Below are 25,702 nucleotides of genomic sequence, written 5' to 3'. Positions count from 1 at the left end.
AGAGACTTGAGCATATCAAGGAAACTTATAGGTAATGAATATTCTCGTTGCAGCATTTCTGAATCCGGCGGCTGGTCTGCCCTACTCGGATCCGCTGTACTTGGAGCACCGCTATCAGCTGTTTCGTGCGGCCGGCGGCCATCATGGGCATCCGCATGCAGCTGCGCTCTACCCCCCCATGGCCTCACCCTATTCGCATCTGTACTCGATGATGCCTGGCGCAGCGCTGGGCATGTCGCCGGCAATGCACGACCGCCTTAAGCTGGAGGAGGAGCATCGGGCGCGTCTGGCGCGCGAGGAGGAGCGAGAGCGTGAGCTGCAGCGCGAAAAGGAACGGGAGCTGCGTGAGCAGCGCGAGAAGGAGCAGCGCGAGCGGGAACGGGAGCAGCGTGAACGGGAGCGGGAGCAGCGCGAAAAGGAGCAGCGCGAGAAGGAGCAGAAGGAGAAGGAGGCGCGCGAGCGCAAAATGCGCGAGGAGGAGCGCGAGGCCAGAGAGCGTGAGCGCCAGCAGCTGCTGAGCGCCACGCACCACTACTCCAACCAGCTATACGCGCCGCTCAATCGCAACCTGCTCGGCTCCATGATGCCGCACATCAATCTGGGCCTGCGCGGCCCGCCCGCTGGCCTGCACGGTCTGGCTGGCATGTCGCACTACCACGCGGCGGCTGCCAATGCGCAGCGCCAGAGCCCCATGGGGCTCAATCTGGGCATGGCCGGCATGCCCACATTGCCGGGCCACGGACCCGCCAATCTGCAGCATCACTTGCAGCAGGCGGCCATGGGTCTGGCTGCTCATCCAGGGGCTGGGCTCACCCATCCAGGCTTCTCGGCAGCCGCGGCGCTCGGCCTGGGCCCGCATCCACACAGCCTCAATCTGAACCATCCGCACCTCTCGCCGCATCATGCGGTGCACCAGCTGCCGCCGCACTCTGTCGCCAGCTCGTCGGCTGGGCCCAGTCCCGGGGTGGTGGCCAGCAGTGCGGTAGCCACGTCGTCGTCGCCGCACAGCAGCCTTAACCTGACGGTGGCCACCAGCAGCATGGCTCAGACCACGTCCACGCCCAGCTCGCACATTCCGACCATGAGCCACTACTACCACCATGGACACCTGGCCGCCATGCACGCAGCAGCGGCTGCCAGCGGCCTCACTCCTGTCGCCGCCCATCAGCAGCCGCTCAGTGGCGCCGCGCACCCGACGTCGCCGAAGATTACGCCACCCCTAGGCTCGGCCCCCAATGGAGGCTCGCGCGCCGCCAGCAGCCCCCACGCCATGCGACACCACATTGCCGCCGTTGTCGCAGCCGCTGCCCAGCAGCAGTCGCAGCAGCTCATGGAGAAGAGCGGAGGCGCGGCACCGACGCCGCTCACGCACGAGCCGACGACGCTAGACCTGACCGGCTCCAATTCGAATTCGAGCAACCAGGCCCAGTCGAGCGCCAGCAATAGCACATCCGCTGCGCATGAGCTGAACGGCATCGAGTCCAACGGGCCCACGGACGGCAAGGAGCCCACTTCACTGACGGTCGGCAAGGAGGATCCACTACAGAGCGCCACGCCCCCGGTGGCACTGGAGAAGAAGCCGGCAACGCCGAATGCCAGCGCCAATCAGGAGAAAACGCTGCTGCCGGACAGCTCGCCGGAGAACTCGTCCCGTCGCAGCGCGAGTCCACCTAACGCGGACAACAACAGCAGCAGCAACGCCAACACCAACGCCACCAACAACAACTCGAGCGGCGCAACAGCCACTGGAGCGGCGACTGGCGGCTCACAAGGTAATAGCAGTACGGAGATCACTCCTAAGATTGTAGCGGCCAGCACGCCGCCTGCCCCGAAGCAGGAGCAATCAGAGCAGGTTGAAGCGACGCCAACGCCGCCGGTGCCGCAGCGAACAAAGCTGTCGCCGGACGATGCGGCAGCGGCGTCATGTGGCAGCGCAGTCACCTCCACCACCAGTGGCAGCAACTCGCCGCCGGTGGTCAGCAGCAGCACAAATATTGCGGCAGCAGCAGCGACGGCAGCAACAGCCACGCCTGCGGCTGACGAGGTGTCGACGAGTGCCACGCCCATAGCCGAAACATCGAGATGATCCATCGCTTAAATTAGAGAGAGACAGAGAGACCCAATAATGGGAACGTAGTTAGTAGTTCGTGAGATCGAAACTAGTTAACATCATCTACCTTCAACATAGCCGTTAATCCAAATGTTTATTTATAAACGAGAGTATACAATAATTTGTAACGTATTGCATCATCATCCTCATCGCCTAGGGTTGATCACAGTTGATCGTGTTCAATATTAAATGCATACTACTATTAACATTACGATTACACTTATTTTTATCTAATATGATTTCTTTTTATTTAATTGTCAAATGTTTGCTCTAGAATTGCCCAAATAAATCATTTTGTTTATAAATTTATGGCACTTTTTATTTCAATCTATTATCGAATTTATATTATTTATTATGAGTTGTTGCAGATGCGTAATCAAATTATGAAAAGTACATGAAATATATATTTTTACGAATAATACTTTTCCTGAGCGTATGTATAACCATTTATAAGAATCCCCATATCATAATTTTATATTATAATATATATATTTGTTTGCTTATTCTAGAGGACAACAAAAGTTCGGTGCAGTCACTCGGTCGCAGCGCTACTGCTGAGGAGGCAACAGCCTTATGACATCAGCTCTTTAGCAACTCGAACAACTAACTAATGAAAAACTTTGGCGATATTGGGATGTATCTCCTGTCGGAACGGGCGCTGCACCAGCAGCGCAAGCGAATGCTCGATGAGTTTCTAAAGCTTTAGGGTTTACGCTGGACAATTGGCTGTATCGCCGCCATATAAACGTACATTAATATGCATACCTACTAGTGTGTAAAACCCTCTTAGCGGATATCACATATTTGTTTGTTCTCTCGGTGTTACAATCTAATGTTAATCCAAAGTTAGCCACAATTCCACAAACTCGATGTATTTGAATGTGTGAATTCGTGTCAAGATCAACTACAATTGCATGAAATGTAAAGTTAATACTGTATAAATATAAATATATATAAATATAAATATTGTGAGATACTCAATTTAATAATTATATGATTAATTACATTACATACAATACTTTGTCTAATTCAAAGAACTCTGAATGTATGGAAACTCACACTCTAGAACACAATCCTTGCGATTTAATGATAGTTGTACAATTTTAGATTAAAAAGCTCGTAAGAAATTTATATATATACAGAACAAAATAGAAACAAGAACTTTCAAACTGAATAGTTATATTTTATTCTTAAATTGCTAATAATTGTGATTTTGGAGAGTACGAAAAAAACGTAAAGAACAAAAAATTATAAAAATGTGTGTATTATGTAAACTGAACACAAATACAAGGTGGATAAAACGGAACTGAAATTTAGGTAAAAACAACAAAAGAAAAAAAAAAAACAAAAAGAAATTTATAACAAATCAAAATGTGTAATCTGGAACGGATTAGCAAATATGCGAAAAGCTTAAATTATTTTTCGAAATTCTCGAATTTTTGTACCATATTATGTGAGCAACTTTTTGGCCCTTATAAGCGGAGTTTCTATTTTCAGTTTTTATACAAGCAAATTTTATAATAATATAATTGAAACAGATGCAGACTAACCAAGTAATTACTTAGCAAATATGCAGAGCTAAGCAAAACCCTTAAGATACCCAGCCACACCACATTCATTATTATGTACCAAAAATATCATTGCCATTATATTTCATTATTATATATACCCGATTGATGCATACATATTAAGTAGCAAATATCTGATATCCAAACCAAATTCAGACATAACTATATTTAATTTATTCTAAGTATCAGTTTTAGTTTATGTTTGAGATTGCCTAAAAATCATTTATTTTTTTAAGCATACAAATCTCGAGCAATCTGTGATATTATAAAAAGAAAAGAAATGGAAAACAAAAAGAAAAAGAAAACTCGACAAATTATAGCGTACGAAGCATCGAGCTAATATCTATAAATTGAATATAACTCATTATCGTCGCATTGATCGCAAGACTCTTTCCGAATATATTTCCATGCCCATCCAGACTATGCAAATCCCATATTTTTTCTCTTATTGATACAATCTTATCAAAGGCATAAAAACAAAAATAAATAATAAAAAAAAACTTACACAAATGTGGGTATGAATATATCAGTTAAACTGAAAATGAATATATTTTTATTAAGTACACTAGCTTACAAGACTTTCGATCTATCTTGATACGAAAATTTCTCGGTTCACTTCGAATAAATCTTTTCAGTTCTCATATCAGCCAAACAAGTTTTTTTAAAGAAACGATTGTCAGAAACTTAAGATTGGAATATTTGATCGAGGCTTGTAAGCTAGCGAATAATATCAAAATAGTTCTTGGATAATGGATAATACAATACGGATAATGAATTGGTGCGCATAAAATATATGTAAACTTAATCCACAAAATGCGAAAGCAATTGAAATATAAATAATGCATAATAGTTTCAAATACAAACCTAAACAAAATACATAAATTAAACGTATTTCTCCCTCAATCTTCGTTGTGTGTGTAAAACAGAATACCGAAAAAAAAAAATAAAAAATACAAAAAAAAAAAAGAAACAAAACAAAACGTGTAAAACATAATTTTTAAGCTAACCAAGCAACAAATCCAAATAGAGATCATTGAGCAGCATATTTTGAGCAACAAATGCCGTTAACCGTAAACGTCGATGCCATGATTATAGCATGCATGATTATATGCATCCACCAACAACCAACACATCCAGTAACTACAAATGAAGTCGTGTGACACATACAACAAATTATAACAAACAATCTTGTGCAACTTTACTTAAGGCATTTATGATTTTATTGAATAAACTGTACGTAAGAGATTAAACTGAAGTGGTTTTAATTGATCAATAATTTGAAAAATATGTAGTAACCTTGAATTTGTCTCTTCTATTTTCAAAGTGATTAAAATTCCAGAAATCACAATTGTAATGACTCCATTATGATAAAAAAGAAACGGATTTGGTTAATTGGGGAAACAAAATAATGTTTTTTATAACAAGTTTTAAAATAGAAAAATTATATAAAATAATTTTTTATCACAAAAATTATTTTTATTTTGAGTGTATATATTTAGTGGAATATATACATAACTTATACCAGCATCAACCAATCTGGGAATCATAAATATCTTCCGCAGAAAAGTTTGGTCAATCTACCGTACTTATATTTAAATGACTTATTAAAACATATTTATTACAGTATCTCACATATTCAACAATGGCTACTCAAATACCTCTCTCAACTATATTCGGGGACAATTCGCAAGGCATCTGACTTCTTAACATATTTTAGTAATCGCAGTATTGTCGAAGGCGTAACGCCTTGAATACGGCTAGCTGCGGCAATAGTTTGGGGCTGTATGAGCGTCAGTTTTTGGCGCTCCTCATTCGAGAGACTCAAAGATTTGGAGAAGTAGTCGATGTCGCTAGGTATACACAAGCGCTCCTCTCGTCTAACATCTTCTACGTCGCGCTGTTGCTCATCCACAAAGAACGAGTAGAGCGCCTCAATCTTCAGTCTGGTGGCCAACTCGTCGTCTGCACGCAACCAGCTTAATTCAGTCGGACATAGTTCGATGAGTTGTTTGACTGAAATATTTTCCGCCGGCACGGAAAGCATATCGAAGGCAGATTTCTGTATGGAAGCCTTAGATTGAGGCAGGCCTAAGGCTTGGCGCCAGTAATTACTGTGCTTCTGCAAGCTCCTAAGTGCCTCAATGCCGCGTTTAAGCCTATGCTCTGTCTGCTGGAAGTGCTCGTAGCGCTGCTCACTGACCAGCCCGAATTCGTGGCCTTTCCGAGTGAGACGCATGTCGGCGTTATCTGGTCGCAGAGATAGTCGGAATTCAGCTCGACTAGTGAACATGCGGTACGGCTCGTTGGTGCCCAGCGAGGTGAGGTCGTCAATTAATACGCCAATGTAGCCTTCAGTACGGCTAATATTTAATTGCCGGCCATCTTGATGAACAGTCCTGCCCGCCGCATTCGCACCAGCTATAATGCCCTGGGCGGCAGCCTCTTCATATCCTGTAGTTCCATTCAACTGGCCGGCGAAGAAGAGGCCAGTCACACGCTTCGTTTCCAGCGTAGGATATAGTTCACGGGGATCTATGAAGTCGTACTCCACACCATAGCCCGGCTGCACCACCTCAGCTTTCTCTAGACCCTTAATTGCACGCACCAGTTCGATTTGCTGGGGGTGCGGCAAAGTACATGATATACCCTGTGGATAAATCAATGGGCTATTGAATCCCTCTGGCTCTAGCCAAACTTGATGGACCCTAGCACCAAATCGCAAGACCTTCGATTCAATCGAAGGGCAGTAGCGTGGCCCCGTTATTTCCTCTGTGACGTGCCGATTGACGTGCAAATTCTCGCGTACAATCTCATTGACACGTGGCGTCGTATAGGTCAGATAACAGTGCATCTGCTCCTTGGCGGGTAGCCAAACATCGCGATTCATAAACGAGAACGGCATGGGTGGATCGTCGGCCTCGTGTCTCTCTAACTGCGAAAAGTCAACGCTACTCTTGGCTATCCTTGGCGGTGTTCCAGTCTTTAACCGTCCCATTCGAAAGCCCAGTCTGTTGAGAGCTTCGCCGAGTGCCTTGGCAGGCTGATCCCCAATACGTCCCGCAGGTCTCACTTCCAATCCGATGTTGATGTGTGCGCGCAGGAAGGTGCCCGTTGTGAGCACCACTGAATGGCTACGCACCAGCTCTCCATTCTCCAACAGCACACCATTGCAACGAGTGCCATTGCTAGTGTTTTCATCTGCATCGATTTGAAGATTATCTACGGATGCGGCACGGATCTGCAGATTAGGCATGTTAAACAGTTCCTGCTGAACAGCTCGCTTGTATAGCTGGCGGTCAATTTGGGCCCTCGGTCCCCACACAGCGGGTCCGCGGCGCTTATTCAACACCTTATAGTGCACACCTGAGCGATCACAGCAACGGGCACAGACGCCGTCCAGTGCGTCAATTTCACGCATTAGATGTCCCTTGCCGATGCCTCCAAAGGACGGATTACACGACATCTCGCCAATTGTATCCAGTTTGTGGGTAAGCAACAATGTGCGGGCGCCCATGCGTGCTGCAGCTGCACACGCCTCTGTGCCGGCATGACCTCCTCCGATGACAACTACATCATAAATATCTCCATGGGGCTGTGTAGAGTATAGCCGGCTCCTAGCCAACGCTCGACCCACATAATAACGCACTTGCTGCATTATAAACTTCAACAGCACACTAGAGCTGGGAAACCATCGATGCAACCATCGATTATATCGATGGACTTTAATTTTTATGATATATCGATTGACTTTTGTCGATATCGATATATCGCCGCTTTGAGTAACATATCAAACATGTGAAATTTTCTTTTGAAACAAAATAAAATTTATTGTTTGCGTACTTGATCTATTTTTTGGAAATTTAATAAATAGTTGACAAGCATAGTATATGGACATTGTTAAACATTGGTAGTTTTTCTTCAACATGGACAAGTTTGTCGTTTCAAGTAAGTATTTTATACCCTGTGGAGGGGCACTTTACGTTAAAAAAAAGTGCTATTTTCTAGCCTCAACGTATTTTTCACATTTTAGATAAAACCTGCAATGCCTCCACTACAATTTCATCTTCAAATGCATTGACTGAATCCAATGAGCCTAGCACGAAACGAAAAAAAAAAAACATCAGAAGTTTGGTTACATTTTGAGAAACTGATGAACATGCTTGTCAAATGCCGTCATTGCGGAAAAGAGTACCGCCCGAGCGGCAACACTTCCAATATGATGGAATACTTAAGACGTGTACATCCCTGCATGGTAAGAGACCACGTTGAAACAACTGCTCCAAAATTGGATCAATGCGCCCCCAGCTCGGCGAAAAAAGCATGTCTTGCTAATTCACTGGCTGAAATGATTGCGCTTGATATATATATTTAAGTTATCTTTAAAATCGTTATGTTGAATTTGTGTTATGTTTTGGAACTGAAAATTCAATGAATTGAACCTTTATATTTTCTCTATATTTGTCTATATTCTTTATTCTTATTCTGTAAATATGTACAAGGAAAAGTATGAAAGTACAAGAGCATTACTTACATTTATTTCTATTATGAAAAGTACGACTTATATACAAAAAAAATGTTTAAAATTTGAAAGGAAAAAATGTTCGATGGAACCATCGATATAATCGATTATTTTTTCCATCGATGGAAAAACCATCGATGGAGCCGTCCATCGATGGTTTCCCAACTCTACAGCACACTCTTGCTGGATATTTGAATGAGCTGCTTGTGTAATCTATAAGAACTAGTTCCTTTAGTTGAATCGATAACAGTTCATTTGGGCTTTCATTGCTCAATAGGCCGCGAGAATAATATTAAAAAACTTTCATTTGAAATTTTTAAAATATTTGTTTGTGTAATATAATTATATACATATTGTATATTGCATTAACATTGTTAGCTGTTCGTAATTATTACTTTTGAACCGACTTGTTATTTGCAAATCGACTATCGATTAATACAGCTATCGCATCTAGTTTTATACTCGATGCCCGGAATAGGTTGTCAACACATGATTTATTAGTCAGTATTTTGAATTTTGTGTGGCAATGTGGATAATTTATGCTTTTCTGGTGCATATATTGCTACTGGGCTCTATATTCGTTATATATTTTCGGTCCCCTGTCATAAAGGGACTGGAACCACAGCCTAGGCTGAAAGGCGAGCCGCCTGCCGACCGCCTGGTGCTAATAGTCACTGATGGACTGCGGGCAGAATCATTCTTTGCAAATAATTGCAATCAAGTGCCACATCTGCGTGAGATATTTGTCAAGGAGGGGATAGTTGGCATTTCGCGCACTCGCGTCCCAACGGAGTCACGCCCCGGACATATTGCGCTTATCGCCGGTCTGTACGAGGACCCATCGGCAGTAACGCGGGGCTGGAAGGAAAACCCCATCGAATTCGATACGTTGTTTAACCGAAGTGATCAAACATATGCTTGGGGCGCTCATGATGTTCTGCATATATTTGAAAAGCTTGCTGATAGCGGCCGACCAATGCACTTTGATTCCTACAATCATGATCTAGATTTCTCAGGCGAAAAGAAGACCTATAAGCAGGACGAGTGGGTGTTTGAAAGGGTGCGCTTGCTGTTGAATCGCAAACGAGAAGAGTTAAGAAAGGCTAAGCGGGTAGTATTCTTTCTGCATTTGCTGGGTCTAGATACAGCCGGACATGTACATAAACCAGGTACACGTCTTTTCCTCGAAAACCTCAACTACACAGAGCACGAAATATGGAAAATTTATAAGGAATTCGAAGCGACTTTTCCAGATCAACGAACAGCTTATTTGCTGACATCAGATCATGGCATGACAAATTCAGGTAAACATTCAATTGAATTGCTCCATCGGCTTTCAGTATAAATGGCTTTCCTATTCCTTTGTAGGGTCTCACGGTGCTGGAGATCAGTATGAAACAGATACGCCCTTTATGCTCTGGGGAGCTGGCGTCGCCAGCAGCGTTTATGCAGGTATCACATTTGAGGCAAATGATGAGGGCCTGACATTGCCATTGCGCGAAGTGGAACAGGCGCAGCTAACCCCATTAATGTCGGCTTTAATTGGACTCCCACCACCAATGAACAATTTTGGTAGATTGCCGTTTGGCTTTTTGGGCACGGAGGCTAAGTATGAAGCCATGGCAGCGCAGACTAATGCATTGCAGCTTCTGGCCCAATATGTTCGTTTGCAGAAGCAGCACATGCGCGGCCTGTTTGCCCCAATTTTGAATAGTTTCCACCAGTTAACTTCGGAGCTAATCGCCGAATATGTGGGCTATATTAGTACATCGTTTAAGTTGAACCAATTTGATGAATCGCTGGCAAACAGTGCTGTCGTAATGCAGTTGGCCCTAGAAGGAATCGATTACTATCAAGGATATTATTGCAACGCTATGCTACTATCTACAACGGCCACATTTTTGGGTTGGATGTTTTATTTATATCGATTGCTAACTCAAGATGCTGAACCCCAAAAAATGGGTTCACATAAGAATGATCATGCATCCAAGATCACCGTTTGTCTATGGATTGCAGTTGCACTGCTGATTGGCTTCGTTGTGGTTCAACGTGTTCCGCTCTCCGTGAGCTTTTATTTGCTGCTGCCGCTACCCGTCTGGATATTCGCACTGCGGCAAGTTCCAAATAGCAATGAGGACCTCATCAATGTTCCGGTTTACAACCAACCGGCAGTTGAGACTCAAACCAAGGCCTCCATAATGCAGTTGCTACTTCTAATCGGCTGCGCTGAGCTGCTGGTCTTTACCTTTTTCGAGCGTCGCCTGATTTCGCTTTGCTTTGTTGCTTTTGCTCTTTATAGCAACTGGAATACATTTAAGACGAAACGATCGTTCTACCTATGGCTGATGTTAGTCGCTGCACTGGCGTGCTTCCCACTGGTGCCACCGTCTGTGGGATACCAAAATTGTTCCCTGTTGCTGGCTGGCATTCTACTCTTACTGTTTCGCCAATTTTTAAGCAAAGCGAAAGATAACTTCAAATGGCACAGCAGGTGGTGCAATACAGCTATATTGGTAAACACCGCTGTGTGCGTGAATCTGCATAGCCAGCAGATAGCTGCGCCGCTGCCATTGAAAATCCTCAGTTGGCTCTATCTGGCGTATGCATTTGTCTCCATTCACCTCAGCAAGGAGACCGCTTTGGAGGTGCGACTGCAACACATTTGCTACAATCTGGGAACACTGTACACAACGATGTGCACGTCGTATGAATCTTTATTCGTTCAGCTGCTGGCCATCGAATTAACAACGTCACTTGCAGAGCAGCGTGCTCAGGCCGAACCACTGCAGCATCAGCAAAAGAGTCTGCAGTCATCTCTACGCATAGCCTTTACGTTAATACTGTACACATTCTTCTCGCTCTTCGGCAGCGGAAATATCGCATCAATCAGTTCATTTGACCCGAACATCGCTCGCTGCTTTCTTAGCCACTTTGCACCGTTTGTCATCATGTCGCTGGTGCTGCTCAAGCTCCTCCTGCCAATTGTAACCAATATATCTATTGTTTACACATACAGCGAGTATGCGCGGCTGCACGAACGGCAAATCTTCATCTGTCTGTTGCTCATCTGCGATATCATGGGCTTGAATTTCCTGTTTTTGGTGCGTAATACCGGCTCCTGGATGGAAATAGGCTCTTCCATATCGCATTTCGTAATCATGGAGGTCACTACGCTAGTTCTGATGCTTTTGGCTTACGTGTCCAAGTTCCTGCTTCAACTGACGAACAGCGATCGTGTTTTGTCCAAACTGAACTAAATCCGAGCCGAAGTTAATATTTAAATTGCTGCCGAACTCTTTTAGTGTAAAAATTTCAATATTAAACTCGAACTTTGACCACATTGTTGATTATTTTATAATAGCTACTGGAAACCAAAGGTATTGTTAAGGCTAGTTTGTGCTGTCTACATTTTACAATCAGCATGAAGTGCATTTAATCCAATGTTACCTTATCCTTATTTTGACAAGTATCACTAAATTGTTTAATCATTGTCATTCCATTGTAATTTAGTTAAGATAAAGCATATTTAATAGGAGTAGTTGTTACATGGAAATATATAAAAACCTGTTTTACTTATGGTAAACAAAACTGTCTAGAAACTCTCCATTTCAGCTTTGCGTTTGCGCTTCTTGAGTTTCTGTTTCATGTCAGGTGCCTTGCCGCGCACCACAGCTGTCTTGAGGCGCTTGGCCGCCTTCTTTCGCTCCTGCATTCCGGCCTTGCGCTTGGCGGCTCGCGCTGGGTCATGAATCTTCTCCTGAGCCACAGCTTTGCGGCGCTCGGCACGACGCACCATCAGCTTGTTCTGCACAAGATTGCGCAGTTTGTCGTATGTCTCGGCTCCTATGCGTTTGCGTAATCGGCTGCCCACTCGCAACGACAACTGGCGCAGTTCTGGATCTACGTTTTGATCCTCTTCAGACATTTCGCGTACAAGTCCCTGCATCAAGGCCGGGGCCAAACGCGTCACTGCATCAACACTGAGCAACGTCGACAAGCCCTCGATGAGAGAGAATAGAGCCGTTCGCTAAAGATAGATTCAAGAATTAGCAAAGGCAGGAGATTTCTTGGTGCTCTCACTTACAATGCTGGTGTCGTGTGGTGCCTTGGATACCTCCTTGTTGATTAGGAAGCGTATATTGCGTACCAGCCAATTTAGATTAATTTTCCCAGCTGGTACTTGCTCCTTTTTCGCAACATCTTCCTCCTGTTTGATGCTGAAAGGCACATCCCTGAGCATGTGTGCAACAAAAAGCAGAATCTTGACCAGCTCGTCAATCATTTCCTGCGCTGTCTCGCCCGGAGTCACCTGGGCGCACAGGTCTAGCACCAAGCTTTTGAGATCTTGCGCTGGCTGTCCGTATATAAATTCCAGCACCTTGGTATCCTCTGCGTTTTCACATTTAATACCCAACAGCCGCTGGCCCACATACGCGTAATCGTAGTGCGATAAAATCTGCGTTAGCAGCTTTGCAGCATTGCACCGTATCCAATTGTGCTCGTGGCCGAGAAGCCTCTGACTGGCATACGCTAACTCATCCACTGTTGGTGCCAGTTCTTGGTCGCTCATCAAGGTCTCGCCACAATGCTCGAATATCTTTAGCAGGCAATACTGCAGCTGTATTACCTGATGGTCGACATTGCGTTGTTGCTGCTCCAACAGCGTCTCCGGGTCTTCATTGAGCGAAATCTCTTCATCAGACGCTCCGCTCGATTGCTGAAAAGAAGACAGCAAACGTTTTGCATTAAATTGTTAAGTTGTTTACATTAAGATTTAGTTACCTTTCGTCGTCTTTTATGCCGCTGCTTAGGCTCACTCACAGGGAGTGTCTGACGTCCAGGAGCACGTACGAATTTTCCAGCTGCATCTGCATCACCCAGAGTTAGCACGGCGACCAGCGTGGGCAACACGACGGATAATCGCTCGGCGAAGCCTGCGCGCTCTGCTTGCACAAAGCGGGACAGCAGTGCAGCAGCCAGCTCACGCACACCTGGCTTCTGACTGGACTGCGGCGAGGTGAAGAATAGCATGGTTAGGTCCAGCAACGGCTGTCGCTGCAGTTTGGTAAGTCGCCCGACTAACGCCTCCAGAGCGGCGGCCACAGCGCGACGGCACCCTGTGTCCTCGTCATTAACCAAACGCGTGCCCAGAGAGAGGTACAGAAATTCGGAGTGCTTGGCCAGCAACTGCAATGGGAACTTGTTGATGATGGCGTGCATAAATTGAATGGCCGACAGCCGTCCACCAGACTGAGAGTAGGCCAGCTGCACGGACATAAACTTGAGTAGCTGATCGACGCGCTTCTGTAACGGGTACTCCATGATGTATATAAGGAGAATCGTTCGCGACTCGTCGCGCACATGATCTGAATGGGAGATAATGGACAAGTCGGCCAGACGTTTCATCAGATCGTGCAGGGAGCGCGAGTCCACCTTGCGTCCCACCAGCGCCTTCAGCAGTGTGAAGCACATCGTTTGGCTACTGCACTCGCCCTCCTGAAGTTCCTGCTCTACGTGCAACAACAACTGCTCTATCTGATCGTCGGTCAGGGCATAGTCTTGGCATTTCCGTAACAGCGCCACAACCGCCTTAAAGCTGGCGCGCACCAGCTGTGCGTTTTCTTCCTGCCGAGTGGCTCCGAATGTGGAGAAGTTTTTCAGGATCTCAAACATGCGACCCACTACCGGGAACAGTTGTTCGGTGCTCAGTTCCGATAGCTGATACTCGCCCATCCAGATCGCTGTGTAGCACTTAAGTGCATAAGTTGTGGTCCTGGCGTGATTGCTGCTCAAGGCGTCCTGCAGCAGAGGCAGCAACGGATGCAGGAAAGGCTGATAATCCAGTTCCGCAATCTTTTTACGTTTCAGCACGAAATGAAGCAGCTCCAGTCCGAATTCGATCAGTATGTGTGCGTTGGCTTGGGCGTTGGACTTGACCTGCTTGTTGCCAGCTGCAACGCTACGGCGTCCAGGCGCTGGCTGCAGCAGCAGGCAGTCAGGCCGGGCCCGACGCATCAGCGCCTGTTGCTTTTCGGTAAGCTGCCTCTTCTGTGTGCCCGGCAGCAAGTCTGTGATACTCTCCGACATGGTGCCGTAAATGAAAATCAACAGACTCTCTCGGGCTATGTGTGTGTTCTCCACGAGACCAGCTACAATCTTGGCAAAGCACTCCTGTATCTTTTGCGTTACCTTACGCGAGTGGGAGCGGGCCAGGTGCTCCTTGAAGGGCATCAACAGGTCCAGCAGACAATTGTCGCGAATGTAACGCGCCGCAATATTCAGAGTCAAATAGCTCTTGGCGCTGGGCTTTGCTTCAGGCGTATGCGCAACGATTTTGTCCACCTCCTTCTCGGCATTGACATCGCCAAAGATGTCGTTAAGCGCTACCTCGAGCAGGTTTTGCAGGCAATGCTCGATGTGCGCCGGCTGCAGTTGGTCACGCAGTGCGTCCAGCACTCCGTGCAGCGTCACTGACAGCACGTGCACTTGGAAGCCACGCGTGAGCAACGATTGCAGCTGCTCCAGCAGCAGACCCAGGCAACTGCCGCCCAGGGTGAGCATGATCTTCTTCAGGATGTCTCGAGTGAGCATGCGAACTGACTTTAGAGGTGATCGCAGGAATGTGCACACCTTCATGAAAATGCCTGGCAACAGAAAGAACAGACAGCTCAAAGTCTATACACAAATATTAGCATCTATATTATAGGACATACCTGGCAAACTGTTATCCAATAGCTCCTGTGGCAGCTTCTGCAATAGCTTGACCATGGCCAAGGCAATGGGCACACGCTGTATTTCCTCCTCCTCCCGCTCATAGCTCAGACGGCGGCGGTTAACTTTGTGCTTGGAGTCATAATTGGTCTTTTCGGTAATGGCTCGATTGAGTGTGGGCAGCAGGACACTGGTGATGGTGCTCATGACGCGCTTGGCCGCATTGGGTGCCAATGGCTGGGAGAGCTTTCGTTCCTTGACTGGCTGCTCTTCCTCCAGCTTGTCCTCATCTTTGTCCCCATCAAAATCAATATCTGCGCTATCATCGGGAAGCTCTTCTTTAACCGATTTTTCCTCCGATTCTTCTTCGTTTGTTTGCTCAGTAGTTTCAACTGGTGTTTCGGCAAGTTTTTGTTTGAGTTGGGCCAGAAGGGACGCGTCTGTATTTGCATGGGTTAGATCGAAATGGAAGGCGTCGAGAATGCGCACCACCAAGCGAACGCATTGCTTCTGCTGGCCATGGGCCAGTCGCAGACGCTGCAGATAATGACGCAGGACGGCGTGGTATTGCTGCCAGGGAAGCTGCTCACACATGACGCCCACCGCCTCTATAGCCGCGTCCACCAGGGTGTGCTTGCCCGCATGCTTCTCACTTAACAAATATCGTGTGGCCAGCGGCAGTAAGAACTGGGTTAGCGTGCGGGCGCAGGGCGGAGTCTCTCGCCAACTGGCACCTCCAGCGATGTTCACCAGACGCTGCAAGCCACGTCCATGACGCTGTGTCTGCAAATGAAGCATATTCTCAAAGAAGTCCACCTCTGCGTCATGGGAGTCGGCCAATGGGGCAAGATCGCGCAGCACTTCATGTGCATTTGAGCATTGGCGTGCCAGTTCTCCAAGCAGACCAATGGCTTCGTTTCGTGAGTGCTCATGGCGTTCGTCGCGCAGACAGCGCTGTAGCAACGGCAGCAGACACTCATCTAGCCAGAAGCGCAGCTCGTCCTTGCTGGACAACTGCTTCAGCTGGTTGGTGAGCTGCGGGAGCAACATCTTTAGCAGCTCGCCAATGTTGACGCGCATGCCCAAGTCCGAGTCGTGGCGCAGCATGTAGAAACAGTTGTAGGTCACCAAGAGGCCCAGTTCTAGGTCAATGGGCCTCTGATTATCCTTCTGCTCTAGCAGCTGCTTCAGTTCGGTTAGTGCCTGTAGACGCTTGTCATAATCGGGCTGCTCCAGCCAGCGCTTATCCCAGGCATTCAGCTGTAGTACAAAGCGTGCCCATTCCCGCACCTTTGTCGCAGCAGCGGAGAGCTCGGGCTGCTTTTTGGCCTCGTTGACTAGGTGTTTGGCCATGTTTGCAAGCATTTCGCAGAGTAGTTTACGTGCCGGCAGGTCATGCACCTGCTCGAAGAGTGGCGCCAGCTGACGCACATAGTTGTCGGGAGCGGGCACGCGCTTGCTCAGATTCGACAGCGTGGTTATCAGCTGAAAAACAGTTTCGGCACTCGCACCCGCTGCCTGCTTGGTGAAAATGGGTAGCAGCAACTGTAGCAACATCTCACACGTTTCCGGCTGGTGCACGTGCACCGTCAAGAGGCTCAAGATGTTGAGCTCTCGTTTGTCCAGTGTCTGCTTGCCGGCTCGTTTCTGGCGCCAATTGGCCTGCATGAGCTGCAGCACGTCTGGTATGTACGGCTGCAGAATCGCCAAGGCTTGCGGGCCATATTCTTCCGTGCTGGCGCTCTCCAGCAGTTGCTCGACCAGCTGCAGAAGTGATCGTCGCACTATGGGCTTGGATTTGTCGTTCAGGAGCAGAGCAATCAGATAGTGCATAATGGGTGGCGACTGGGGCGACGAACTCTGCTGCAACAAGTTCTGATACGCGGGCTCTCCACCCCACAGCAGCAGCAGCTTGAGCAGAGGTGTGGGCGTGTGTATAGAGTCTTGGGGCAGACGGCTTAGGCCTGGCCAGACAAAGACTTCGCAAACAGCCTGCAGCTGTTCCTTAGCCCACAATTCTGACATATCCAACAGTTGTCCAAAGTAGTTAACCAGCGTTTGCAGAGCTGCGTGTCGCACGTTCTTGTATGCTGCCATCAGTTTGACAGCTTCGACGCCGTTGCCCTCGATCACCTGCTGCGAGACACTGCCCACCAAGAGCAGCAGCTTCAGCACGTACAGTTGGAAGGCAGCGCTCAAGCGGCCCGCGAACTCCTTCCTTATGAGCTCCAGCAGATTGACAATTCTTTGAAGTTGACGTGCAGAAATTACAGCCGTGGGTTCAAAATGTGATTTTACGTATCCTGCCAGCAGATCGATGGGCTGGCTAGTATACGCCTCGAAGCGTCCAAATGCCATCTTTAAAAAGTTGAATATCTCCTCCTCCTCCAGCTGGCCCAGAAAGCGCAGAATCAGCGTCTTGCGCTGCTGTCCACTAAGCTGGCGCTGGCCGCCCTTGATGAGGTGGCCGTAGAGCACTCGTAGTATGTAAGGAATCAACTCGCTACGCTGTTGCGTAGTCAAACTAGTTAAATCCAAGCCAGTTAGCGTTGTCTTGAACTTGCCATCGTCGATGAGCCCCGCCAACTGTTGTTTCTGCTGCACTAGGGCAGCGGGCTGCTTGTATGCGGCCAGGCAATCCAACGCCAGCTGCTGCAGAAGCCCGTTGGGACCAGCGAGCAGCTCCAGATAAAACTCACGCATCTCTGCTTCCCGGTGAAGTGCCTTTGGGTTCGGTTGCGATACGAAACAAGCGAGTTTAAGCTGCAGCGTCTGAAGAATGAATTTAGCATGAGCATTGCGTGTCTTCTTCTTATGGCGATCAGTTGAGCTTCGTGTCATACTCGTCGTCGGAGTCTTCTCAGAATTTTCATTTTCGCCATCGTCAACTTCAATGTCATCAACTGAAATAGCCGAATGATAAGAGCATAAGTTGAAATTATTAGAGAATATGTTGGAATACTTACCGCTTGACTCATTCAAATTCCACGTGTGTTCGGTGCGCTCCAGCTGTGCGCGATATTCGCGCTCCACGAACTGCAAGAATAGACGCACTAGGTCCGCATTTTTCACCTCGGCAATATGGCCTAACTTGGGAATACATTGCCATAGCAGTTGACGGTAGTTTAGAGCTTGCTGCAGCGTGAGCTGTAGCTGCGCCCCATCCAGCGGCAACAGCGAAGAGAGGGCATGGGAGCTGTAGCTTGGCTGTGGTGGCTGCTCCAAGGCGGTTGCCTCCACATTGTAGTTAATGCAGGCGACCGTCTCTAGAAGCTTTTCCTTAAACAAGTTCCAGAACTCCTCTGTGGTCATGACTTTGACATACTCTGCCAGTAGCTGCTGCACCGGTGCCCATATAAATTTGAAGTTGTTGTACAACAAGCCGAGCAGCAGACTGACAGCATGCTCCTTGTAATGCGGCAGCTGTTCGTATTGCTTAAACTGGGCTGCCGCCGGCTCCAGCTGTTGCAGCTGCAGCAGTAGTTCTCGGTAATTGTGAACCGTGGGCTCAATGCGACAAGCGGCTGCAAAATATCCATAGGGATTGAGCTTGCCTTGAATGTTACCCAGCAACTCCAAACAATGCGCCGCAATGCGACGACGCTGTGCCATCGGGTCACTTAGTAGCTTGGACACAACAGCTAAGCTATCTTCCGTTGCTTTGGGCGTCCAATCTCCCTTGGCCGTGTTTACTAAGATGAGCTGTAGACAGCCCAGTGCTCGCAAGTCGCCACCCACGCGTGGAAGCAAACTCTGCTGCAGCTGTGCGCGCAGCTCTTTGGGCAACTTGAACTTGAGCAGAGAGTGGGTCTGCAGTAACAGTAGCAGCAGCGTGCATTCGGCAGCATTTAGAGCCAGCTGATCTTCGATGGCTGACTTAAGGCTGGCTTCCAGTGGCTGCTTATTGAAGCCGCGCAAATGAGGCAGCAGCAATAGCAGCAGCAGTTGCCGTTCCTCGGTTACATCAATGCGCTGAATGTGCTGCTCCAAGTGCTGCTGAGTTGATTGTTGTTTCAGCTGCATGGGATAGACCGACCAACTCGTTAAGCTTGCAACGTCAACATGTAGCGGTCGCTTGTGCTGCACAATACGGGCCAAAAGTTCGAGGGCAGCAATATCCTTGTGCTCCTCATAGTGCGCTACAACATGTGGAAGCACCATGATCTCAAACAACTTATAATCCAGCATCTGCAGAATGAAGTCTGCGTACACTTCGCGTGACACTTTGCTGACGTTGAGCTGCTTTTGGAGTATGCGACTGGCATCCAGTTGGTCGAGCTGCACCTGTGGTGCCTGCAACAAGCTGCTAACCAAGGTACTCAGCTGCTGCAGCGGCTCTGCATTGGCCTTCATATGACGATCAAGCAGCTTTAATACTGTGGGCACCAAAAGCGACAGCTCTGCTACGTAGCGTCCGCCCTTATGTGTAATAAGGGGCAATATAAGTTCCAGTAGCTGCACCGTGGCTGACCCGCTAAGCTCCTCCTTGGATATGGCAGCACAGAGCTGTTGCCAGAGCACGACACTTTGATCGGCTCGCATAAAGTTGAGCAACAGCCCGAAGCAATGGCTCACAATGTCTGCGAGCAGCGACGTCTGGGCGTTGGTGTGGCTGCCGTCGGAGTTGACTAGCAAGTCCAGAACATGGGCTAAAAGATCTGCAGCACATGTGTGCAAGTGACCATTGACTCCACGCAGTATCTCGTATAGAAGACGCCCACAGCCATGCACGCTTTCCACCTGTTCCCTGAGTACCGTTTGCAGCACATAGGCAAGGAAACGTGGAAAGTCGCGAACATCTCGCGCAATGTAGGCAAAGCACTCAACGGCGAAGTTTGTCACGTGCTCTGCGTAGTGCTGTTCGTCCAACAGCGGCAAAATCGCATTGAAGACGACGCCAATATTACGTTTTAGATAAGACTTCAGTGTTTTGAACAAATGGGCCAGACAAATAAGCGTCCACTCCAGTTGCTCGGCATCCTGAGTGTTCAGGAGGCATATCAGTCGATCTAGCACGCGCTGAAAGTAAGCATAGAACTCTTCACGGAGATCGCGAGCCAACACGTAGAGCAGTTCCAGCAGTGGTTGTTGGGACAAATTTGTGGCCGTAGATAGGCGCTCTAGCAGCAGATCAATGACAAAGTCCTTCTGGTGCAGCAGCTGCGGCAGTGTGACTATCTTGCGGCACTGCTTGCTGAAGGAGTTGTACTCTTCGGTAAGATTCAGCACGTTCCATTTCTGCAGCGTTTGTTGGAAGTACGTCTCATTGTCGGCCTCCTCGAGCTGTTCGTATTTGTGGCCTATATGGTAGAGTGCCAAATGGCGCAAGTCGATCTCATTCACTCTATCGGTGAACGATTTGAACTGTAAGAAGATACGAAAATTGCTTCAAAATGTCAGAAAAAACCGAAAGCTACTTACGCGAAAAGTATTCGTGTCTTTTGATTTTTCTGTTATTGCGGCCATTTTCGTGTAAGATATTTATTAATTGCAAGCGAGCAAACTGTTCAAAGCACTCAGAGATATTTTTAAATTAAATTTGTTTTATGAGCGCAACACGTGCACGTCCACATTGTTTACAAAAAAATCTGCTAATGAAACTGTTCGCACCAATGTTATTTAGCATTAACAGTAGCATAACCAGCTGATTGAAAAGAACTCGGTATCGATACTTTATCAGCTGTTCCATGCAAATGCCTACTGCAACTTGGACCGGCCTTTAATTAAACAATCTGGTCACTCTAGTTCACAGCCAACTGTTTGCCGTTATTTATTTGCTCTGAGAAGGCAATTTGTGCAATTTATGTTTCCTGCTGATTATGAATATTTACTTCAGTTAATGATGAACATACTCATTCATTCTTATACATTCGTTTGCAATTGTTGGTAAACACATTTATGAATAAATCTTGTTATTTTTTACTTATGTATATAAAAACAAATATAAGGAAATCATCATTTATTGCACAATTAAGCTGATTCCTGGGATTGACGATAATTATGCACAGTGCCCCGTTCCACGAACCTCTGTACGTTCTCAATGCCTTGCTTGGAGTGATCAACTGTAGAGGAGTCATCTGCGAGTCCATATCCACCGCCGCCCGGTGTTTTCATAGCAAATGTATCCTAAGGAATATATAATTTATATTCTGTACCAGTTGAACTTCATACTACACTCACCCCAGCCTCAACATCGATGCAGGTTTTACCCGCAAGCGCGATCACGCGTCCATCATGTTTAATGATTAAGTTACGTCCACTCTTGCCCGGGCCACCACCAGCCAGGCCGTATGGTTGCAGCGTGCGACGTTCAGTCAGAACTGATAACGTGACCGGTTTACGGAAAAGTAAATCACGTTCAACTCCCTCGCCGCCAACATATTTTCCACGCCCACCCGAGCCGTCGGTACGCAGACAGAAGCGCTTCAGTATCATTGGATAGCGTAATTCCAATATTTCCGGATCAGTAATGCGGGTATTAGTCATATGCGTATGCACTCCACCAGCTCCATGCCAGCCTGGGCCAGCGCCAGCGCCGCCGGCGACGGTTTCGTAGTATCCCCATTGGTCGTCTCCAATTGTTATGTTATTCATGCAGCCCTGAGAAGCAGCACAAACACGGAAGGCTTTTAGCACGGTATCCACAATGCGCTGCGAGGTTTGCACATTTCCACCAACAACAGCAGCGCCTTCTGAAGGATCAAGAATGGAGTTTTTAGGTATGATCACTTGAATTGGCGCCAAACAGCCCTGATTGAGGGGTACATCATGACCCACCATACAGCGAAGACAGTATATGAGAGCTGACAACGTTATGGCTCGTGGAGCATTGCAATTACCCCAGACCTCTTCACCGGAGCCACTAAAATCACACAGAGCCGAACCGTTATCTGGATCAATGGTGACGCGCAACGAGATGGGGGAGCCGTCATCCATAAATTCTTGGGCCACTAGCACAGTGGAGCCTGTGCGCTCCAAGGTATCACGGCCAATCTGACGCAACATGTCGCGAACCGCCAACTCTGCGTTCTTTTGAATGTGATGCATATAGGCTTGCACGACATTGAGACTGTAGCTGCTAATGAGCTCCGATACCAGGTGGATGCCCTTGTGGTTGGCCGCAATCTGGGCCTTTAGATCCGATAGGTTGTCACTGAGGTTGCGCGTGCCCACGGCGCCCTTTGCGCCACTTGGTGTGGTCAGCCGTTGTATAATCTTCTCCTCTTGAAATACACCATTCTCAACAATAAGGAACGACTTGAAGGCTGCACCTTCTTGAGCGAGGGAAGTGGAATGTGGAGGCATTGAGCCGGGTGTAATTCCGCCAATGTCTGCATGATGGCCACGCGAAGCTACAAAGAAAACAGGGCGTGGCTCCGATCTGTAAAATAAGATGTTTTAAAAATGGGATTGACAGTGCAAATGTGTGAGCATTACTTAAAGAAAACAGGAGTGATGACGGTAAGATCTGGCAGGTGCGAGCCTCCAGCTTGTGGATGATTTGCCAAAATAACATCTCCATTCTTTAAGGTATCACCCCGCACGCGTAGCTGGTACTGCACAGTCTCCTGCATGGCACCCAGATGTACGGGAATGTGTGGAGCATTGCTCACCAGGCCACCATCCGGCCCGAAGAGAGCACAGGAAAAGTCAAGACGCTCCTTTATGTTAGTCGATATGGAAGTGCGCTGAAGTACTCTGAAAGAATTAAATAGAATAGGTTCTTTACACAATGAAACTAATCGAGGATGAGAGATGTTTGTTACCTTCCCATCTGCTCCGCAATACTCATGAATCGGTGACTGAATATGCTGAGGTGTACTGGATCCAGCTCTGCATTTATGCCATGCTTGCCGCTGGTTTGCACGTCCATAATAAGATCACCATAGGCGGTCACTTGGACAGTACATTCGGGCTCCACGATGATGGTAGACAGCTGATCGATAAGTACGGCAGGGCCGGAAATCTGATGGCCAGCTAGCAAATGCTTGGTTAAGTAGATGGGCGTTTGGAATGCCCCTTGATCAAAGTGAACTTCTGTCAAGCCCTCGGCTGTGGGACTCGCTTCTTGTGCTTGGTCCACCTGCAACTCTGGCGGCGTCTCATTCTTTCCAAGGCCGCGTATGCGAATATCATCAACGATTATGCGACGGTTTTGTAGCACGAATCCAAACTCTGTGCGATAGCGTTCCAAGAATGTGGCATGGAAATCGCCGTATGCGGATAGTAACGGGGAAGTGGATTGGTCCGACAACTGACTCTGTTCAACAGGTTCGGCCGTACACATCAAGGCGCCATCGGTAGCCTCGTAGCGCAGATGCAGGAATGCCTGAAGTTCAATTTGCTTAAAACCTTGAGCGGCCAGCTGGCCTCGACATTGGACTGATAGTGCATCCAACCGATCCTTTATTAACTGTGCATTTGCATTATTAAATTCGGCTCCACTGGGCTCCTGAACCTCCTGGACAACGTCAGCGAGTGCCATGCCGTATGCTGAGAGCACTCCAGCGTATTTATGTATAACCACCTGTAGGCACATAGATATAACTGATCGATTGCCCAAAGATGTTCATGTACTAACCTTAGCTATACCCAGGTTGCGAGCTATTGAGCAGGCATGTTGTCCGCCGGCGCCACCAAAGCAAGAGAGGACATGATTGGCGGTGTCCAAGCCTCGGGATTGTGTAAGAGCGCGTATCGGGCGGCACATTGTTTCATTGGCAACGCGAATAAAGCCCAGAGCAACTTCCTCTATGCTCAGTTCCCTGGAGTCGCCACTTGCCTTCAGATGTTCATTGATATCTGACTGTAGCTCTTTGAACTTGCGCTTGGTTAGCTCATAATCAAGGGGCTCATTTTCATTTGGCCCGAATATCTTTGGGAAATACTGAGGAAGTATTCTGCCCAGTATCAAGTTGGCATCCGTAACGGTCAGTGGTCCTCCTTTCTTGTAACAAGCAGGACCTGGGTGGGAGCCAGCTGATTCTGGACCTACCACAAATATGCCTGACCGAAAGAAGAGCCGAGAGCCGCCACCCGCTGCCACAGTGTTGATATCGAGCTGAGGTGCCTGTATCGTCACGCCCGCCGTGGTGCTCTCAATGACGTGCTCATAAGTGCCAGCATATCGGGACACATCGGTAGACGTGCCGCCCATGTCAAAGCCTATTAGTGGCAGATCGGTTTCACGCGATCCCGTCAGGGCATAGCCTACGACGCCACCGGCAGGACCCGAAAGTATTGCACGTGCTCCACGGAAGTTCTCCATGTTAGTCAGGCCTCCATCAGATTGCATAAAGAGCACATCAACGCCAGCTAATTGATTTTCGAATCCCGATTTAAAACTGAAATGTATCCAGTATTTAAAGATTAATATCTTAATCAACTATTGTCCTCCAGCTATGCCCTTTCTATAGGGGCGAAAAACAAGCACTGTTATAGAGGTATGCCTAATATTTCTACTGCGACTGTGCTGTTCTCAGAGAGTAACTCTATTTTCATTTGACACTCAATGATTACGTGTGTAGAGGTGGCCGAGCTTTTCATGCAGCGCTCTTATTTGTTTGCCTTTATTGTTGCCATTATCTTTATTGTATTTAGCTGTTTAGAATTCTTCCGAGCTTCTAGTACAAAAGAGCAATCTCATTCCTTAATTTATGGGCAAGATTCTGTCGGAGGTGCAATTGAAAGGGAAGCAGACACACTCACCTGGCTAGATAGCGATCCACATGGGGCGTCAGGTAGGCCTCGGCACAGGCTGTGTAGCCGCGGGCCACTACTCGGCACATGGGCATGGCTTTGTGCGAGAGCGTCACATGGCTGAATCCAAGCTCCGTTGCAATGGCTCCAATGCGCAACTCATGCTCCGGACAGGCGTAACTATGAGCCAGTACCACAGCCACAGAGTTGATACCCTGTTGGCGGGCAGCGGTCAAAGAGGCTCGCACAGTTAGCTCATCCACTGGCTGCACTTCCAGATACCTACATCCGGTAACGCCCTGTAGCACCTTCCATTGGTGATCTGGCGGATAGACTCTCATCAGCAACAGGGACTAGAATTGATTATAAAATTAACTCACTTAGTTGGCAGCGATCGGCCTGCTCTGGCACGATGCGGCAGTCAACCTCGACGACAGTCTGGTAGAGATTCGCTGGCTTGCGTATATTTAGGTCAAATATTTTGGGACGCGCTTGGTTGCCAATGTATAGCAAATCACGAAAGCCACTGTTGACCACCAGCACAACAGGATCACCCTTCCGTTCGAGCAGGGCATTTGTAGCGACGGTGGTGCCCATGCGCACCCATCCAATTTTCGACGTGTCCACCAAGCCGGCTGCAGTCAGATCAGCGCCAGTTTCCTGTCATCCATGCGCGATTAATTTTAATCCTTATCTTTCATAGTAATAGACTCACTTCTTTAAGTATACGACGTATGCCCTCACGGGGGGCATCACTGTAGCGCTCTGGATCTTCAGAGAGCAACTTCATTGTGCGCACTCGTCCGCCGGGACAGATGCATAGCACGTCGGTAAAGGTTCCACCGCGATCTATAGCAAAGCAATATTTGTTGTTGCCCTCCGCAGAGACTGAGGAGACCATTATTTCTTGATTAATCAACACGACTCTCAAAGCACAGCGATCGTACAAAACTGAATAAGCTCAGCATTTGCCTTACATATTTATACCATCTCTCATTCTCTCTCTGGCTCTGCCTCTCTCTTTCTCTCTGCAGCAGTTTGCTTTGCTAGAGCTCATGTGTTTATCAAAAGCTTGTTCTCCTGAGCACAGTTCTG

The 25,702-nt window shown here is 47.7% G+C and overlaps 5 protein-coding genes across 12 annotated transcripts in view; 2 read left to right on the top strand and 3 right to left on the bottom strand.

Moving 5' to 3' along the window:
• px (MAP7 domain-containing protein plexus) overlaps window positions 1–8,133 on the top strand; it is a 100,124-nt gene extending 91,991 nt beyond the window's left edge. For 7 of the 8 annotated variants that reach the window (XM_089469497.1, XM_089469502.1, XM_089469503.1 and 4 more), the window contains one exon: window positions 54–2,415. In XM_089469497.1, the coding sequence (XP_089325623.1) occupies window positions 54–2,086 (2,033 nt within the window). In that variant the 3' untranslated portion in view covers window positions 2,087–2,415. Of the gene's footprint in view, window positions 1–53; window positions 2,416–2,619; window positions 7,624–7,708 lie in introns of those variants that run through there. The other variant, XR_016270200.1, reaches the window with a different exon arrangement.
• LOC149268712 (5-taurinomethyluridine-[tRNA] synthase subunit MTO1, mitochondrial) lies at window positions 5,133–7,333 on the bottom strand. Its single transcript, XM_089469510.1, has one exon. It carries the CDS (start codon window positions 7,331–7,333, stop codon window positions 5,342–5,344), a length of 1,992 nt encoding a protein of 663 aa, XP_089325636.1. The 3' UTR covers window positions 5,133–5,341.
• A 327-nt stretch (window positions 8,134–8,460) lies between the features above and the next one.
• On the top strand, window positions 8,461–11,537 carry PIG-N (Phosphatidylinositol glycan anchor biosynthesis class N). Its single transcript, XM_089469506.1, has 2 exons — window positions 8,461–9,501; window positions 9,566–11,537. Exons 1-2 carry the CDS (start codon window positions 8,724–8,726, stop codon window positions 11,452–11,454), a joined length of 2,667 nt encoding a protein of 888 aa, XP_089325632.1. The 5' UTR covers window positions 8,461–8,723; the 3' UTR covers window positions 11,455–11,537.
• Window positions 11,525–20,525, bottom strand: LOC149268710 (small subunit processome component 20 homolog). Its single transcript, XM_089469496.1, has 6 exons — window positions 20,330–20,525; window positions 17,875–20,272; window positions 14,911–17,811; window positions 12,980–14,841; window positions 12,282–12,914; window positions 11,525–12,224 (listed from the first exon to the last, which is right to left on the bottom strand). The coding sequence occupies exons 1-6, from the start codon at window positions 20,372–20,374 to the stop codon at window positions 11,790–11,792; spliced, it is 8,274 nt and encodes a 2,757-aa protein (XP_089325622.1). The 5' UTR covers window positions 20,375–20,525; the 3' UTR covers window positions 11,525–11,789.
• A 252-nt stretch (window positions 20,526–20,777) lies between these two features.
• On the bottom strand, window positions 20,778–25,573 carry LOC149268709 (5-oxoprolinase). Its single transcript, XM_089469505.1, has 8 exons — window positions 25,323–25,573; window positions 24,988–25,267; window positions 24,617–24,929; window positions 23,490–24,252; window positions 22,675–23,435; window positions 22,346–22,606; window positions 21,089–22,289; window positions 20,778–21,034 (listed from the first exon to the last, which is right to left on the bottom strand). Exons 1-8 carry the CDS (start codon window positions 25,506–25,508, stop codon window positions 20,879–20,881), a joined length of 3,921 nt encoding a protein of 1,306 aa, XP_089325631.1. The 5' UTR covers window positions 25,509–25,573; the 3' UTR covers window positions 20,778–20,878.
• Between the last annotated feature and the right edge of the window lie 129 nt (window positions 25,574–25,702).

This window comes from Drosophila arizonae, chromosome 5 (assembly GCF_054131065.1).
Source record: "Drosophila arizonae isolate 15081-1271.41 chromosome 5, UAZ_ARI_1.0, whole genome shotgun sequence".
NCBI lineage: Eukaryota > Metazoa > Arthropoda > Insecta > Diptera > Drosophilidae > Drosophila > Drosophila arizonae.
Note: the sequence above shows the minus strand (reverse complement) of the source record. Positions and strands in the feature narration are given on the sequence as shown.